An 18,095-nucleotide genomic window follows, 5' to 3' on the forward strand; every position below is an offset into this window, starting at 1 on the left:
ATCTACGACAAGTTGTGAACTAGTAAAGGTGAAGGTCGTTGACGTCAAAAATGGCAGCCTTCCTACAAGTAGGCGTTATTTTTATTTTGACGTCTTTTAAAATGATTGGATAATGTCAGTTGAAAAGCAAATAAAAGTTATTAAATATTTTGTATGGATAGTCTCTTCTTATTGTCATTTTGATGCATGTTTTTGATATATCGATAATTATATACACGGAAGTAGAATGAGACAATTTTACTGTTTAGTTTAGGTTACACTCCACTAAACTAGACGTTGGATTAAAGCTGCACTCTCACAGATTGAACGTTTTGACAACTTTTTTTGCTCTTGGAACGAGGCAAAAGTTCAAAAATTGAGATTTTAATTTTACTCCCAGATTTTATGCATTTTTCTTAAGTCGTAAGTAACGCTTTTAGCCATAAAATATTAATTTTCGAACAGATAAATGAAAATCTGCAATCTGTTTTTTTTGTCAGCAATCTTACATCACTGGTTTGCAGATATTTACGCAAAAAAAATTGGCTCATTTCAGGACAAAAAATAAAAAAGTTGTCAAACTGATAAATCTGTGAGAGTGCAGCTTTAAAATTTCCTAGTAATCACTAGTGTCATAAGCATATCCATATTTAAAATCACACTGCCTGGTCTGTTTTACATAATTTTATTAATTTTGTATTGATTGTTTTTTAAATACCTTTAAGTGGAGAAAATTCAACTTTTTTGACCGAGAGCCAGTGAAAGATCCAAACACAAATGAAATTTTCAATGAATTGAAGGTAAGTTTTTGACCAAATCATTACATGATACATATTTCAATTTGCATGCCAGTGGTTTTTTCTGACCACTTTGGGCCTGAAATGAAAATAAAACTTTTCTCATTCTTTTTTTATCCATCTATTATTTACACCTGCTGATTTATTTCATTATAGAGCCATAACTTTAAATGAACCTGCAGCATATGCATGATATTTATAATTGGAGTCATGAATAATAAATTTAGATTTTGTGATTTTGAATGAGTGTTTAATATAGTTGATTTCGAATGCTGAATAAAATTGGTATAGAAAATTAAATTTTAAACAGTAATTTAGAATAAACAATGTATATATTGTTATCTAAACATTGAACATTGTTAAGGATGTAAACGTGAGCACTTGTGCAAGTGGCAGAGGTCAGCTGATTGTTGGCGACTGCGATGGAATCATCCACTTTGTGTCTCGGTCTCTACAAATCACAAAATTCACTGCCTACAACATCCGCGTCACACATCTTTTCCAGCTGAAACAGAGCCAGAGTAACCTTCTCATTTCTATTGGGGTTTGTATTTTTGTTTCTATTTGATATCTTCAGCCTTGTTAGTTAAAATAACTTTGTCAATATATATATGATACCTTGAAAAATTAAATATCTCTCAGGAGTGATGGTTCTTTAATTGTTTGATTTTATAGCTTACATAATTTATGTACCATGTACAGATGGCTTATATGACTACAATGCATCATCTGTTGTTGCACTTGTTCATAGTTTGTAAGAGTGAATAACTATGGATCTCTGATATATTTTTTTTAGGAAGATGAACAAGGAACTAATCCTCTCATTAAAGTGTGGAATCTTGACAAGGCAAGTCCATTGTTACACATTATTTCACATACAAATTTACTAATATATTGTTTAAGTATTTAATGAATAATGTCTTATTATTGAGCAGTAATTCCTACTAGTCCAATTTTAGTTGGACAAGGGTGTACCTATATGCACAAGGATCTGCCGTGCCATTCCGGCCAACAAGCCAACCCCTGTAACCTGCATCACTGTGCATGAGAACCTCAACTACATGGCTGTTGGTTTCCAGAATGGAAGTGTGGTGATGTTTAAGGGCGATGTGAAATCTGACAGGTGTGTATGGGTGTAATTTTAAGAAAATGATGTGTATTTATGCCCTTTTTTAAAAAAAAGGGCAAATAGGCCAGTAGAGAACGGTTTAACCTAGGACCACAAAACTTCAGCGGTAGGTTCACCTTGTCCAGTAGATAACCTGTATTGTCTTTCAGGCAAGTAGGTCAAAGGTCGAAGTTTGAAGTCTCTTAAAACTTTGTATGCGCAATAATTTGAAAGAGGTTTGACCTAAGACCAAGAAACTTTATTGGTGACTTGTCCTTGAAAGTAGATTACTTAGGTACCCCTATTGTTTTTAAGGTCAAAGGTCAATGTCAACAGTCTTAGCACAACTTTATTCTCAGAAATAAATTGAAGGGTTTAACCAAGGACAATGAAACTTCAGTGTTAAGTTCCCTTACAAGTAGATGACCCCTATTATTTTTGAGCTCAAAATATCAAGTTCACAATAATTCAGAAGACTAGTTGAAAGTTTTTTTTATACCTATTATAGGGACAACTTTGAAGATATTTTTGTCTGAAACCCAGAAAGTTGATATTTTGTATGAAGGATCATAAAGAGTCCATCACTCTGCAGCCATATTGCATGTTTGGTTGGAATATTTCAACAACACTCAATTTCCATTCCAACTACTTTGCCTAATCAGGCGGGGAATATAGATTGAACGAATTTGCTTGTTAACTCTGTGTCCACAATAATCCCAAACCGTTTTATCGGAGGACCGTTAAACTTTAGTGGTTGGTTCCTCTTAACCAGCTGATGACCGTACTGTTTATGTGTTAAGCAGGTCAAAGGGCAAGGTCATCAACAACAGTTTTATGGAAACTTTGTCCTCAAAATAACTTATGTGACCTAGGACCATCAAACTTTAGTGGTTGGTTGCTCTTGATGAGTTGATGACCCTTCTTTGAGGGTGGATCTCAATTGATCAGCCGTCAAGATCACAGTCAATAGTATCATGACTGCAGTCCTGAGTTTGAAATGTTTGTCTTCCCTTTCATAAAAACTGCAATAATCGCAGCATTTGTAGCTCAACTACTCAAAGAACAAGCAGGCTTTCCTACTCTCCTTAGCGTCGGCGTCTGGTAAAGTTTTAGGGTAGGTTGGCATGTTCACTTATAGCTCCAACACCCTTCATTCAATTCACTTAAAACTTCACACAGTTGTTCTGGACCACCACACAATGAAATTACATAACTCCATTTTAACACTAAATACAAATTATGGCCCTTGATTGACTTCTTTTTTACTTTATTTTTTTCCTTTTGACTGGCACGTTCTTATATTTTTTTGATCAGCTTTTCTCAAAGGGAGAAATAGTAAATAGAATGACTTGCATCGTTGTCAGGGCATGCCTGTGGGAGGGCGGTGTCTAACTCACCTATAGTATCAAGTGATTTTAGTTAGATTTGACATTTAGTGACCAAACTTGGTATCTAGGAAGAGTTTATGGAGACCTTTCATGGGATTGTGTTTTGGGTTAAAAGATTAAGGTCAAGGTCACTGTTACTATAAATAGAAAAATGGTTGGTATTGAATAACTTAAGTTAGGGTTTACATATTGCGACCAAACTCAGTATATATGAAGAGTAAATAGAGACCTTTGATGGGATTGTGTTGGGGCCCCAATAGTCATGGTCATGGTCAAGGCGCTGAAAAATGGTTAGTACTGAATATCTTAAGTAAGGGTTGACATATTATGAACGAACTTGGTTTATAGGAAGAGTTTATGGAAATCCTTTGGGACCCTAGGGTCAAGGTCACTGTTACTAAAAATAGAATAACATTTGGCACTTAAATAAATTTTAGTTAGAGTTGACATATTGTGACCAAACGTGATATGTAGGTTGAGTTTATAGAAGACTTCAATGTGATTGTGTTTGAGGACCCTAGGGTGAAGGTCAAGGTCACTGTAATTAAAAATAGAAAAAAAGCAGTTGAAACTGAATCTCACAACAAAGCCTGAAATTCTATCAATCATTGAATCCCGGTTTTGTCACATCACGGCGTTTCTTGTTAACTTTTCAATTTGTCTTTTTATGCCCCCACCTTCCCGAAGGTGGGCATATTAAAATTGCACCGTCCGTCCGTCTGTCCGTGTGTCTCAATAACTCGTGTCCCGGCTGTAACTTTTCCTTGTATGGACAGATTTTAAAATAAAGTGCCACATGTGTTCCACATACCAAGATGATGTGTTGGGTGCAAGACCCGTGCCCCTACCTCAAAGGTCAAGGTCACACTTAGTGTTTATTCACAATGGAGTGCTGCATATAGGACATAGCGTATAGATTGTCGTGTCCTGGCTGTAACTTTCCCTTGTATGGACAGATTTTAAAATAACTTGCCACATGTGTTCCACATATCAAGACGACGTGTTGCGTGCAAGACCCGTGCCCCTTCCTCTAAGGTCAAGGTCACACTTAGTGTTTATTCACAATGGATTGCTGCATATAGGACATAGAGTATAGTTTGTCGTGTCCGTGCTGTAACTTTCCCTTGTATGGACAGATTTTAAAATAGCTTGCCCATGTGTTCCACATACCAAGACGACATGTCGCGTGCAAGACCCGTGTCCCTACCTCTAAGGTCAAGGTCACACTTAGTGTTTATTCACAATGGAGTGCTGCATAAAAGGACATAGAGTATAGGTTGTCGTGTCTGGGCTGTAACTTTCCCTTGTATGGACAGATTTTAAAATAACTTGCCACATGTGTTCCACTTACCAAGAAGACGTGTCGCGTGCAAGACCAGTGTCCCTACCTCTAAGGTCAAGGTCACACTTAGTGTTTATTCACAATGGAGTGCTGCATATAAGGACATAGAGTATAAGTTGTTGTGTCCGGGCTGTAACTTTCCCTTGTATGGACAGATTTTAAAATAACTTGCCACATGTGTTTGACATACCAAGACAACGTGTCGCATGCAAGACCCGTGTCCCTACCTCTAAGGTCAAGGTCACACTTAGGTGTTTATTCATAATGGAATGCTGCTTATAAGGACATAACAGTGTCGGTTGTGAAGTATGGGTGGTATTTTTTTATGTTTAGAGGCAATTTAATATAACTTGCCATATGTATTTGACATGAAAAGGCAAGATAGACTTTTCATGTACTGACCTTGTTCATAGGTCAATGTCACATTCGGGGGCATTCGTCACATCCTGTGACAGCTCTTGTTTTTATTGCTTTTGACAGGCACATATTGCATCATAATTGTATTCATTTAGAAGACAAAGCGGTAAGTCCAGCGTGATGTACTAGGACAGCTCTAGTTTCTTAAAAAACATTGATTCAGTTGTTCACATGTGTCTGACAAAGCAGATCTTTGAGGGCATAATGTTTGACAAACATCTCTTCTTCTTTTTTGGGACAAAATTATGTGTAAAATATTAACATTAAGTGAATGCAATATATGACTTCTATAATAAATTTGATGATTGTGGATATTGTTGTCAGTATTTGCTAGTTACACTAGCTGTATCTTTGTTTTCAGACACAGCAAGCAGTCAGTTGTGTATGAGAGTAGCAAACCAATAACAGGGCTCTCTTTCAAAACTCTTGGCAAGAATATTGTGCTATTTGTTGCAACAGAGACAATAGTGCTGTCAATAAATATCAGCGGAAAGGATAAAACTCCAACTGTAAGAATATAATTGATTAATTGTAATAAGCATATTTTTAAAAGTGAGAGAGATATAGATTTCACCGATGTTTCTTTGTTATAACAAAAAGCCCATTCTCATTATGAGATTTATATTACTGATTCTGTTATTAACTTATAATGGATTACGGCTGATGACTTGTGAACCCTTCTTTGTCGTAGCTTGTCTTAGATGACTTTGGATGCCGTCAGGGCTGCTGTGTGATGAGTGATGTAAGCCAGGATAACCAGTTTGTAATTGGCAGAGATGACGTAAGCTCATAGCTCTTCCTATATTCCTATTATTTCCTCTATTTTAAAGTCTATGGCATTTATTGCTACATGCATCTTTGATTTTTCTAAGAAATGGCCAGTTTTATGTTAAGCCTGTTTTGTTTCATGCTAATATAAATTATCTTCTACGCTTCTAATTTTGGGTTTTTAATAATGTGTAATATGACATGATTACCAGTAGCTTTTAACCCTCTATATGTGAGAGTACTTGTTCTGCAGGCAGTGTACTTCTACCAGCCGGACGGTCGTGGGCCATGCCTTGCGTTTGAGGGTGAGAAGTTCCAGCTGCACTGGTTCCGCAACTACCTCGTTACCGTTGGCAAAGATACCAAGTCATTTGCAAAGGCCCCTATCATGTACGTAAACAGAAGCCAAAACATGTGACTATGATATCAAAAACACACACAAAGTAGATAAGATCGAAATATGTTTGATGAATGTCACTGTTATTTTTAGCTCACCTGAGCACAAAGTGCTCAAGGTGAGCTATTGTGATCAGTCTATGTCCGGCGTCTGTCGTCCGTCGTACGTCCTCTGTCGTCCGTTGTTCGGCGCCAACAATTGGCTATAATCATCTTCTTCTCCTAAACAGCTTAGACAATTTTGATGAAACTTCATAGGAATGATCCTTGGTTGGTGCTTTTTCAAAATTGTTCAAAGAAATGAATTCCATGCAGAACTCTGGTTGCCATGGCAACCGAAAGGAAAATGTTAACAATTGGTTATAATCATCTTCTTCTCCTAAACCGGTTGGACAATTTTGATGAAACTTCATAGGAATGATCCTTGGTTGGTGCTTTTTCAAAGTTGTTCAAAGAAATGAATTCCATGAAGAACTCTGGTTGCCATGGCAACCGAAAGAAAAATGTTAACAATTGGTTATAATCATCTTCTTCTCCTAAACCGGTTGGACAATTTTGATGAAACTTCATAGGAATGATCCTTGGTTGGTGCTTTTTCAAAGTTGTTCAAAGAAATGAATTCCATGAAGAACTCTGGTTGCCATGGCAACCTAAAGGAAAATGTCAACAATTGGTCATAATCATCTTCTTCTCCTAAACCGGTTGCACAATTTTGATGAAACTTAATAGGAATGATCCTTGGTTGGTGCTTTTTCAATTTTTTTCAAAGAAATGAATTCCATGCAGAACTCAGGTTGCCATGGCAACCTAAAGGAAAATGTCAACAATAGGTTATAATCATCTTCTTTTCCTAAACCCATTGAACAATTTTGATGAAACTTCATAGGAATGATCCTTGGTTGGTGCTTTTTCAAATTTGTTCAAAGAAATTAATTCCATGAAGAACTTAGGTTGCCATGGCAACCTAAAGGACAAAATTACAAAACTTTTTTTGGAAATTCGATTAGGCCTAGTGCTTAAATATTTGGTGTGTTACATTGTCTGTTGGTTACTTACCATGTTTATTTATATTATGCCCCTGAAGAAAAATTGGCCTCACTCAATGGGTTACAAGTTCATTATAAATACATTTTGTTCAAATTTGATAGTTTGATTTTTAGTAACAAGGGAATAGATTTTAAAGTCTATTAAGTCTTCAACATAGTCACTTATAAGGTAATTATTGTTCTTTTTTTAGGATCATAGATTAAAATAATTATTATACACTCTATTTCTTAGAAGAAATTTCATTTTTACTTAATGATAAATTTAATAATCAGTCTTTTCCATTGAACTTCATGTATATTATTGTTAACTTCATGTAGATTATTCAAAACAACAAAACAACAAATCTCATTTAATATTATTTGAAGGATGGTGATGTTGTCCTAGATGGAAGAAGCAATAATAGAAAATATGAATGTGTACTGTTCATTGATTTTTAGAGCTTAAGGCAGATTATTGATTTTATTGGATGGTGCAATATTTGTTGTTTGTGTATCTATACTAAAAGTTATTTTAGTGTGCAAGCAATTGAACATAGTAATTGTCAGTGTGCAGGCAATTGAATGAAGTCCTGTCAGTGTGCAGGCAAATGAACAAGTCCTGTCAGTGTGCAGGCAACTGAAAAAAGTCCTGTCAGTGTGCAGACCATGTATCTGTACCAAGTGCTGTCAGTGTGCAGTCAATTATCAAGTCCTGTCAGTGTGCAGGCAACTGAACAAAGTTCTGTCAGTGTGCAGGAAATATTTGTACATGTATTTTATGTAAGTTAAAAAAAGGATTTGTTGTATGACCTACTTATTCCTGATGTTGTATCCCTGCAGAAGTCGCGGTGGTCAAAATGTGGACATGCACGTTGTTACTGTGTACGACATTCAGAACAAGTTTATTGCGTACAGTGCCCCCTATCCTGATGTCATTGACATTCTCAGTGAGTGGGGCTCCCTCTACATCATTGCTGGAGACAGAAAGGTGAGCATAAACTGACCGGCACCGACCTTTATTCTGACCATGTATTTGATTTACCCTACCTTTCTCCACAGTTCCTACTTTGTTCCATATTTTATTAACAAATGTTTGAAAATACATTTTTATGGAAAATGAAGCACTGTGCATATGCAGAAAAATTGATGACTTGCTTTTATGGCAAGGCTGTATGAATATGCATTTTTTCAACGTTATTGGTATAGGCAGGATGAAAAATAAAGGGTTAATTACCAGTGAGGGAAGGTGGCAAATAAAGGCTATATTGTGTGTGTATGTGACAAAGTGATTTTGCTCTTTATTTCAGTTATACCAGCTACAGGAAAAAGACACCCAGACAAAACTGGAGATGCTCTTTAAGAAGAATAACTACACTCTGGCCATAAGGTCAGTTCTAAAATATTACTCTGTGATAAACAATACTTTTTAGCTCCCATGCACTATTAATAGCACAAAGATAAAAAGCAATATAGTAAAAATGCCATAACCCAAAGAGGCTTGGGCCTGACCTAAGACTAAGTTATCCAATGATTTGAGCTACCCATTTCTGTCCAAAACATGTTTATTAGTATTATACCATAGTTTTATTATTTTGTTTTTTTAATTCTTTACTTTCATTTCAATTTCCAAATGCAAAATGACATCAGCTACTTAATGATGTTTCATGTTATTGAATAATTTACTTTTCTTGTTCAGCCGAAACAAGCTACATGCAGGCTTTGTCATACCAGATGTAAAAAATTTCGCGTCGTCAAAATTACTCTAATGTTCAAAGGCTGTCTTTTACTGAATGTCAAAATAAAACAAAACTGTGAATGAATAGCACATAGTTTTTACAAAAAAGCACATTTTCTAAACAAGAAACATTTGAATATGACATGGCAATTCATGGCGTTAGTCAGGTTTAAATTTCGCAAAATCAAGCATGGATGTTCTTTCACATTTGCCATTGCACAGAAAAGTGACAAAAAGGATTTTTTAAATAGATTTCAATGTTCGGGTTTAATTCATATGTTAATATCTCATTTACTTTTCTTACAATTAAATTCTCACTATTATATTATAACAATTTATATTGGTCACGTGTAAACGATGATGAGCAATTTTCCTTTTGTCTTTATGACCTCGAGTTAATCATTAGCTTTTGTGTATGATTTGTGTATTAGGGACCAACAAAGGTGCTCGACTAATTTAGGTTTTGATAAGTTGAGCTATGATTTCTTTTTTTCTACAGTAGTTCATTAAACAGGATGTGTCTGACATTTTGCCTAACTGCCATGTATTATTTTAGCCTTGCCAAGAGCCAGCAGTATGACCAGGACGGTCTTATTGACATATTTACACAGTATGGGGATCATTTGTATGACAAAGGGGATCATGATGGCGCCATTGACCAGTACATCAAAACTATTGGCAAACTGGAGGCTTCCTACGTCATCAGAAAAGTATGGCAACATCTTGACCTCTTGTTGACCTCATGATTGGCTTGTCAAAGTGTTACACATACAACAGGCTATAAGTGAATAAAGGCTATGTTTGGGATAATGATTGTCACTACTTGCGTTATTCAATGACAGATGAAATATGTACTAGTACATGTATATGAAATTATGTTTATGTATATAACTATATATTGAGTCATAGATCTAGATATAAAACTGTGAGACATCGATGACATTATTTGTATGTAGTTCCTAGACGCCCAGCGGATACACAACTTGACCAAGTACCTGCAGGCGCTCCACACTGCCAAGATGGCCACTGAGGAGCACACAACACTCCTCCTCAACTGCTACACAAAGCTCAAAGATGTATCCAAGCTTGATGAGTTTATCATGGTGAGTTAGGCCTAGGATGTAATGCATTTCATAATCTAATAGTAGCTTTAGTAATCCATCTCTGATCTTATTATAAATCGTTATGCTATTTAGGTTGCAACAAATATATTTATGCATGATATTGTATCTATAGAGAAAGTATTAAGCACTGACCATAAAAAAAGTTAAAAGTTTATTGTACAAAAGTCCTCTGGCCCACAAACAAACACAATAGCATATATATATATGATACAAACATGAAATATATTATGTTTATCTGCTCTGATTAATCCCTATAATTATCAGACAAAGGACCGTGAGGTTGATTTTGAGGTGGAGACAGCGATCCGTGTGTGTCGGCAGGCTAACTACTATGAGCATGCGCTGTTCCTGGCTAACAAGCACCACCTTCATGAGTGGTACCTCAAGATCCAGCTGGATGATATTCGTGACTACTGCAAGGCACTGGAATACATTGGCAGGCTTGAGTTTGAAGAGGTGGGTACATTTATTTAAAATGTATTAGCATCTTGTAAATGCTTTAAAAAATTAATATTGTTAGTGTTGCCAAAGTTTTATTTTCATAGTTTGCATTCAGCTGTAGTGTATTTATAACAAAAATGTGTAACCTAGTAATTTTGCTGTTTCAGGCAGAGTGCAATGTGATTAAGTATGGCAAGATCCTGATGGCTGAGAGACCAGAAGAGATGACGGAGCTACTCAAGAGGCTGTGTACAGACTACAAGCCCACTGATAGTAGGTCCCCGCTGGTAGCTTTCACACTGGTTCTTGTAGTCCTGGTCACTGTTTAAAAAAAAATGTTGATATTAATATACTCTCTAATAAGGTGACTTTGATCTAATCAATATGGTTTGATTTAAGTCCTTGATATGTGCAGAAAATTGTGACACAATGTTTCCCTTGCAGGGCCTTTGGTTGATGCCACAGAGTTAGAGGGGGCCTCTCCACACACGAGTCAGCGCGCCCCCGCAGAACAGTTCATACACATCTTCGTGAACAATTCGGCTAAACTCACTGAGTTCCTCGAACATATGATCGCTGTAAGAACACTTCCACTACCATTCATGATGTGGCAGCGGTTGTCATATGTTGCATAGTTATTGAATGATTATATCTCCTCAAAGGGGGAGACATACCCTAGATATTGCTTTCGCCCTGTCAGTTGGTTGGTCGGTCGGTCAGTTCGTCACACTTCGTTTCCGCTCAATAAGTTGAGAACGCTTAAACCCGGGAACTTCATACAAAGGTTAAGGCTATGGTGACCTTGAGGTGAAAAAATGTTTCCGCTGAGTAACTAAAATATGCTTGGGCCCAGAAATTTTATACTTGGTTTGCTAGTTGGTTGTGATAAGTAGATGACCCCTATTGTCCCAAGTCACTGACCTTCAGGTGAAATCAATTTGTTGGTCACCTGTCGATATGTCACACTTCTTATTCGCTCAATATTTCAAGAATGCTTTGCCCAGGAACTTCATTCTGGTACGCAGGTTGGTAATGACCAGTAGATGACCCCTACGTTTATTCCTCTCCAGTCCACAAGTACAAATTCCATGTCCATCATTGATTATTTCTCACCTATGACCACACAATGGGGTAGACGAGCACTTTTTAAAAAAAGCAACCTCTAGTTTGATTTTAAATATCTTTGTATCCAATCATGGCCTGTTCATGGGATGATTTGATGTCAAAAGATTACTTTTCTTCCATTATTATCTTGACCAATGTATTGTTATGAAGTATGCTTATTGGTAGTGGTGAATTATCTTTTGTGCCCAAATAGTGATACAGTGTGTATTTTCAGCTGAACAGCAACTCCTGTTGTCTGTTGTACAACACGCTGCTTGAGCTGTATCTGCACGATGTCACGCACCAACAAAACCAACAGGTGAGTGGGCAACCAATATTACTTTGGTTTATTGGTTTAAGCTCAACTTATTTCGTAAATGAAGACTACTTCCAGTGAGGAACATATTCTGCAATATTTGTTTGAACTGAACATACTAAATGTTACATGCAACATGAATAACTCACTATGTAAGATTAAGTTTTGTTTGTTCCCATGTTTTAAATGTTGCTGAAAAATAATTTCTTATGATGTATTTTAGGCAAAAGATTGCAAACAGAAGAAAACTTTGGAGCTGCTTAGAAACCCACAGGTATTAAATGTGCAGTTGTTATTCCGTTTAGTTTCTCCATTACCAAAAATCATTGGCTTTTGTAGGATTCTACTGTTTGAATAGGTGTTGTATATAAATGTTCTGAATGTCCATGATATGTGTCGTCCGTGGTATACTGCTGGTATTACAGGACATGGTTCGTAATTTTCAGGCCAACTATGATCTGGACCAGGCCCTCGTTCTGTGCCAGATGAACAACTTCAAGGAGGGAATCCTCTACCTCTATGAGAAGGCGCGGCTGTACGTATATAATTCCTCACTATCTCTCTTCTGTTGGATTCAAAAGCAGATTTACTTACTTATAATTTGTTCAGTCTAGTCTTTTTAAAATAGCGATTCTTTTTCATGACTGGATACTATGGTCATCATGGAGATTTGGCTCATTTTGAAAAAGCAGCTGAGTTTGTGTCTGTAGGCTTCCATATTCTTGAAGTTATGTTTGGTAGATTACTTAAGTTTTGAACATGTCGACCCTTTGTCTGCAGGTATCAGCAGATACTTCGTTACCACATGGATAATGATGCATATGACCTCGTCATACAGACCTGCAACAACTTTGGGTATGTTAAGTCATTGCTTCTATGAATCTGTTATAGCATTTTTAACCAGGTTTTCAACGAAAACCAGGCTTTTAGAAGCGGAATGTCGTGGGGGGGGGGGGGGGGGCAGGCATGCGGGCGTCAAATGTTGGTTTCCGCCAAATAACTTAGGCAAGCACTGATGGATAGTAATGAAAGGTGGTGTCTAGGTTGCATGTGTGAAGAACTCGTTTTGGATTGCTTTTGAGAGTGGTGGGGTCAAGGTCACTGTTACTAAAAATAGAAAAATGGTTTCTGCCAAATAACTTTAGTAAGAATTGATGGATAGTGATGAAAGTTGGTGTGTAGGTAGCTTTTGTGAAGAGCAAGCTTGCGATTGCTTTTTAGGGCTGTAGGGTCAAGGTCAAAGTCACTTACTAAAAATAGAAAAAATGTTTCCACCAAACAATTTTAGTTAGAATTGATGGCTTTGATGAAAGTTGGTGTGTAGGTAGCTTTTGTGAAAAGCTAGCTTGGAATTGCTTTTTAGGGGGGTAGCATCAAAGTCAAAGTCACTGTTACTAAAAGTAGAAACTGTTTCCAACCAACAATTTTAGTTAGAATTGATGGCTAGTGATGAAAGTTGGTGTGTAGGTAGCTTATGTGAAGAGCTAGATTTGGATTGTTTGTGTGTGTGTGGGGGGGGGGGGGGTCATAGTCACTTTAACTAAAAATCGAAAATTGGTTTTGCCCAATTTTTTTTAGGCTCTTTTACCTTAATCATACAAGAAATTAACAGGCTATAATTTCTGATAACCCATATTAAAAACCTGGTTTCATCGCAGTGCTGCATTTCTAGTTTATTTGGTACAGGCTCTCTCACTAGTGTACATGTGTTTGTATGTTTCAGGAACCAGGACCCCAGCCTCTGGGTACAGGCTCTCTCCTACTTCTCGAAGAAGGAGAACCTCAAGCAGCAGCTTGGTGTTGTTCTACACAGTATCCTTCTGTCAGCATTTTCTTCACCACATTTTCAATAAATATATACCTCGTCCGGTCTCTAATACTTACATTCAGCCAACTTTTTTGATGGGCATAAATAATATCACGTTTGCAAATTTCATTCCTTTTCTTTCTATATTCATTCACATGGCCCATTTAGCAGGTTACACAAGTGTGGACTGGACACATTCTTGTTAGATAGAAAGATGTGTTTTTCTTAAATCTTGTTTAGATATTGACAAGAAAAATTTGTTACCACCATTACTGGTGATTCAGACACTTGCCCACAGCCCAACTGCCACCCTCTCTGTTATCAAGAACTATGTGATCCGCAAGCTCCAGAGTGAGACAGATCAGATTACAGAAGATGAACGCTTGATCAAACAGTACCAGGAAGACACAGAAAAGAAACGACAGCAGATCGAGGAACTCAAAACAACGTACATATGCTACATTTATTCTTGGATTTTTGTGCACATGCACAGCAGAATGACTTGTTAACATATTTGCTAATATTATTCATGTGCTTTGATATTTTCCTATTACTGCTTGCTGATTCAATAGAATGTCTTAAGCTTCATTTTTGTGTGTGTTTTTTTACACTTTTTGTGCATTTCTTGAACCAGTCATGCATTTCAGAGCCAAGATCTTCCAGAACCAGAAGTGTGCAATCTGCAACCACCCACTGGACCTGCCATCCGTGCACTTCCTGTGTGAGCCACACTCTTTCCACCAGCAGTATGTACACTTGTCATATCTCCAGGAATAAACTCTTTGAAATTGGGATCCCTCTTGACTTTATTCTTTTTTCTGCTGACAAATTGAATGCTAATGACATTGTAATTATTCCTTACAATTAATTTTTTGTCTTGTGTAAGTTTGATTTTCCTATTTTTCAGCTGTTTTGAGAACTATGCTGACAATGAAAATGAATGTCCAGTCTGTATGGCAGAGAATAGGTGAGCCAACTTCTCTATTTGTGGAGATTTTTACCTGCATATTTTACAAGCTGATATCACCTTCATGGCATATTGGATCAGTTTATACATTATGCAAGACTAGTCCATGTTCGTGCTAATATATTTTAGCTTGATTATGAAGACAGCTTAGCTGATTTGAATCAAGTCCGTAACCTGAGTAGAAACCAGTACTGATTTCCTTTGGATAGGTGGAGAGAATTTCCCCTTGTGGGGCATCAACCAATGAATTACCTCTTGGGCAAAGGGCCTTTTATACCACTAGACCAAACTATTTTATGTGCAAGATTGTCCCTAATTCAAATGTTGTCAGATAGTCCCTCAATCAGAAGTCATTATCCTACATCAATTTAGGATGAACTTCATTGGTTCAAGCATTGATACAATTTTTTTGCTAATTGTGTCACTGTGCTGCTTAATATTTTTAAATGATGGCTTCTTTGGATTTCATGTGATCGAAGCATTCTATAAAGAGTTTTGTTTGTTATGTTTTCAGGAAGATAATGGACATTATTCGAGCCCAGGAGCATGGGCGTGACCTACATGAGACATTCCACAACCAGCTGGAGAGAGCCCAGGATGGATTCTCTGTAGTTGCTGACTACTTTGGCAGGGGCGTGTTTAACAAGGTTCATACTTTTCAACATTTGTGCTTACTTATGGCAGTAAATTTATAAGAATTCATAAAATAGTTGTTGTTTTTTTTAGTGTTTTTCATAGTGCCATCATCTAAAATATTCTTGAATTGATGTTATGTACTATCAATAACCCCATCTGACTTAGCTTGTGTTTGGACTTCAGGTGACGCTCATAACAGACTCACCAGGCAGACTTGCTGCCCTACAACCAAAATACCCGTAACCAAGGAAACCAGTCATGAAAATGCATGATCATCAAAATAAACCCAATTTGTGTAGCATTGGTCTAAAAGAATCATTGGATTGGGTTAGAATATATTGGCTCTTATCTGACTTCTGATGACTGTGCTGTTGTCACAGTGAAATATAAAATGGAATCAATGAATAAGCGAAGACATTGAATGTGGTATATGATGATTATGGAATTGTTCGTTACATGTATTTTAAAAGTACAGCTGAGATGAATATATCTCCATCACTTTTATAATCTCTTGTAACAGCTACTTTGTAGCAGCGCCATTTAAAATGTTTACTGCTTCATTATGATCATGTGTTTTCATTTTATGCATCTACAATGTATTTATTATTGACTTCAAATCATGTGCAATAAATTGTTATGATCATATTCTGTTATTATTGATTTAATCCAATATAGATTTTTTTTCAAAAAGTCTTGTCCGCAAGGATGCAGGATATCTAGATAATTCTGTAATTCAAACACGAACATAGCCGATATGTTCAAGAAAATCTACCTAGACCGTTACAACAAAATATTAAGGTGTTCACATTTTATTCCATGTATACTATTCCAGTATATCAATATCTACAAAACATTCAATCATCAAAAAAAAGTTCAACACAGCAATGCCAAACATAACGACAAAGAGGTCATTTCGCTCATTTAAATGAGCATATGTTTTAACAAATGTAAAATCAAACTTTAACTGAGGAGTAATCCCTTTTCATAAGGAGTATTAATAAATGCTTTAATCATAAATGACTTCGACCTTGAAATTTATGTCTATACATATCAAACACATGTACCAAAACACATACTCAAACACATGGACCTTAGCACATTGACCCAAACACATGAACCCTAAAAAATGGACCCAAGCACATGAGGCCAAATACTTGGATCCAAGCATATGGTGCCCAACACAGTGATCCAATCACATGGTGCCAAACACATGGATCCACATGCATGGTGCTAAACACATTGATCCAAGCACATGGTGCCAAACCCATTGATCAAAGCGCATGGTGCCAAACACATTGATCAAAGCACATGGTGCCAAACACAGTGATCCAAGCATATGGTGCCAAACACATTGATCAAAGTACATGTTGCCAAACACATTAATCAAAGCGCATGGTGCCAAACACAGTGATCCAAGCATATGGTGCCAAACACCGTGATCCAATCACATGGTGCCAAACACAATGATCCAAGCACATGGTGCAAAACACAAGGATCCAAGCACATTGAACCAAGCTCATGGTGCCAAACACATTGATCCAAGTTCATTGTGCCAAACACACTGATACAAGAACATGGTGCCAAACACATTGATCCAAGTGCATGGTGCCAAACACCTTTATCAAAGCGCATGGTGCCAAACACATGGATCCAAGTGCATGGTGCCAAACACCTGGATCAAAGCGCATGGTGCCAAACACATGGATCAAAGCACATGGTGCCAAACACCTGTATCAAAGCGCATGGTGCCAAACACATGGTGCCAAACACATTAATCCAAGCACATGGTGCCAAACACATTGATCAAAGCGCATGGTGCCAAACATATTGATCAAAGCGCATAATGCCAAACATTGATCAAAGCGCATGGTGCCTTGCCAAACATATTGATCAAAGGGCATGGTGCCAAACACATTGATTCAAGCACATGATGCCAAACACTTTGAGTCAAAAACATAGTTTCAAGTACATCGACCATAGAACGTGGACCCATGTACATTGACCTAACCACATGTTGTACACGTAATAACATAGCTGAGGAAATCACTAAAGTGACTTTCCCATATACATCCAGAACATTTAACTGTTTATAGAATGGAACAGCACAAATAGAGTATATCTTATACATGTTTTATAATAGCCATAACGTATATGGAAGAACACATTCATTGAAAATGTCAAAACATACATGTAATGTTCGTTATGAACACATTAATTAACGTAGATTGTCAATATGAAATCATATTTCACACTAACTCCTGTAGCTTTACAACGGTATTTGGCGCCAGTTGCATTTGCAGCGGAGTATTATTTCATTCCGGATGTATTTACACAATTCTCGAGTAATTCACGTTTAACTGCCCAAAACAAGCCTCCGAATTGTTTGTATCAGTATGGTGACACCGAATATCCCGTCCGGCAGGGTGTCTGTTGGTGAGCATGTCTCGATGGCGTCGGGATGCTGTCTTGGCGGTGTCCGCGTCACGAGGCGGTGCGGGACGCCATGACGAGGGCGTGCAAGCAGGTCAGGGCGGCGTACAGGACCGGTCCCCAGTCAGCACTGTTCTGGTATCCCGCATTCCGACCCCGTATCGCTCCCGGATTTATTAAAACAGTTTCTGCAAACCAGTCAATTGAATGCAACGATTGGATTATTTCTTAATCAATCTCACATGTATTAAAGCGAAGCCTCAACTATGCCTTAATTCAATGGTGGCACATTTACTTGTCAAAGGCCCCCAATCA

General features: G+C 37.2%; 2 protein-coding genes across 2 annotated transcripts in view; one reads left to right on the forward strand and one right to left on the reverse strand.

The window, feature by feature from the left end:
• Positions 1-5: 5 nt before the first annotated feature.
• LOC128228678 (vacuolar protein sorting-associated protein 11 homolog) lies at positions 6-15,995 on the forward strand. The gene is made up of 25 exons (XM_052940121.1): positions 6-68; positions 705-779; positions 1,141-1,320; positions 1,573-1,623; positions 1,736-1,899; positions 5,393-5,540; positions 5,723-5,812; positions 6,053-6,189; positions 8,061-8,208; positions 8,528-8,607; positions 9,512-9,665; positions 9,912-10,058; positions 10,344-10,535; positions 10,688-10,793; positions 10,965-11,098; positions 11,860-11,943; positions 12,164-12,214; positions 12,387-12,475; positions 12,721-12,795; positions 13,664-13,752; positions 13,988-14,195; positions 14,395-14,493; positions 14,655-14,714; positions 15,229-15,361; positions 15,534-15,995. The coding sequence occupies exons 1-25, from the start codon at positions 51-53 to the stop codon at positions 15,591-15,593; spliced, it is 2,772 nt and encodes a 923-aa protein (XP_052796081.1). The 5' UTR covers positions 6-50; the 3' UTR covers positions 15,594-15,995.
• Positions 15,996-16,157: 162 nt separating this feature from the next.
• Positions 16,158-18,095, reverse strand: part of LOC128228924 (lachesin-like) — a 36,168-nt gene continuing 34,230 nt past the window's right edge. Inside the window, exon 10 of the mRNA XM_052940483.1 lies at positions 16,158-17,968. Coding sequence (XP_052796443.1) covers positions 17,832-17,968 — 137 coding nt within the window. The 3' untranslated portion in view covers positions 16,158-17,831. The remainder of the gene's footprint in view (positions 17,969-18,095) is intronic.

This window comes from Mya arenaria, chromosome 3 (assembly GCF_026914265.1).
Source record: "Mya arenaria isolate MELC-2E11 chromosome 3, ASM2691426v1".
Classification (NCBI taxonomy): domain Eukaryota; kingdom Metazoa; phylum Mollusca; class Bivalvia; order Myida; family Myidae; genus Mya; species Mya arenaria.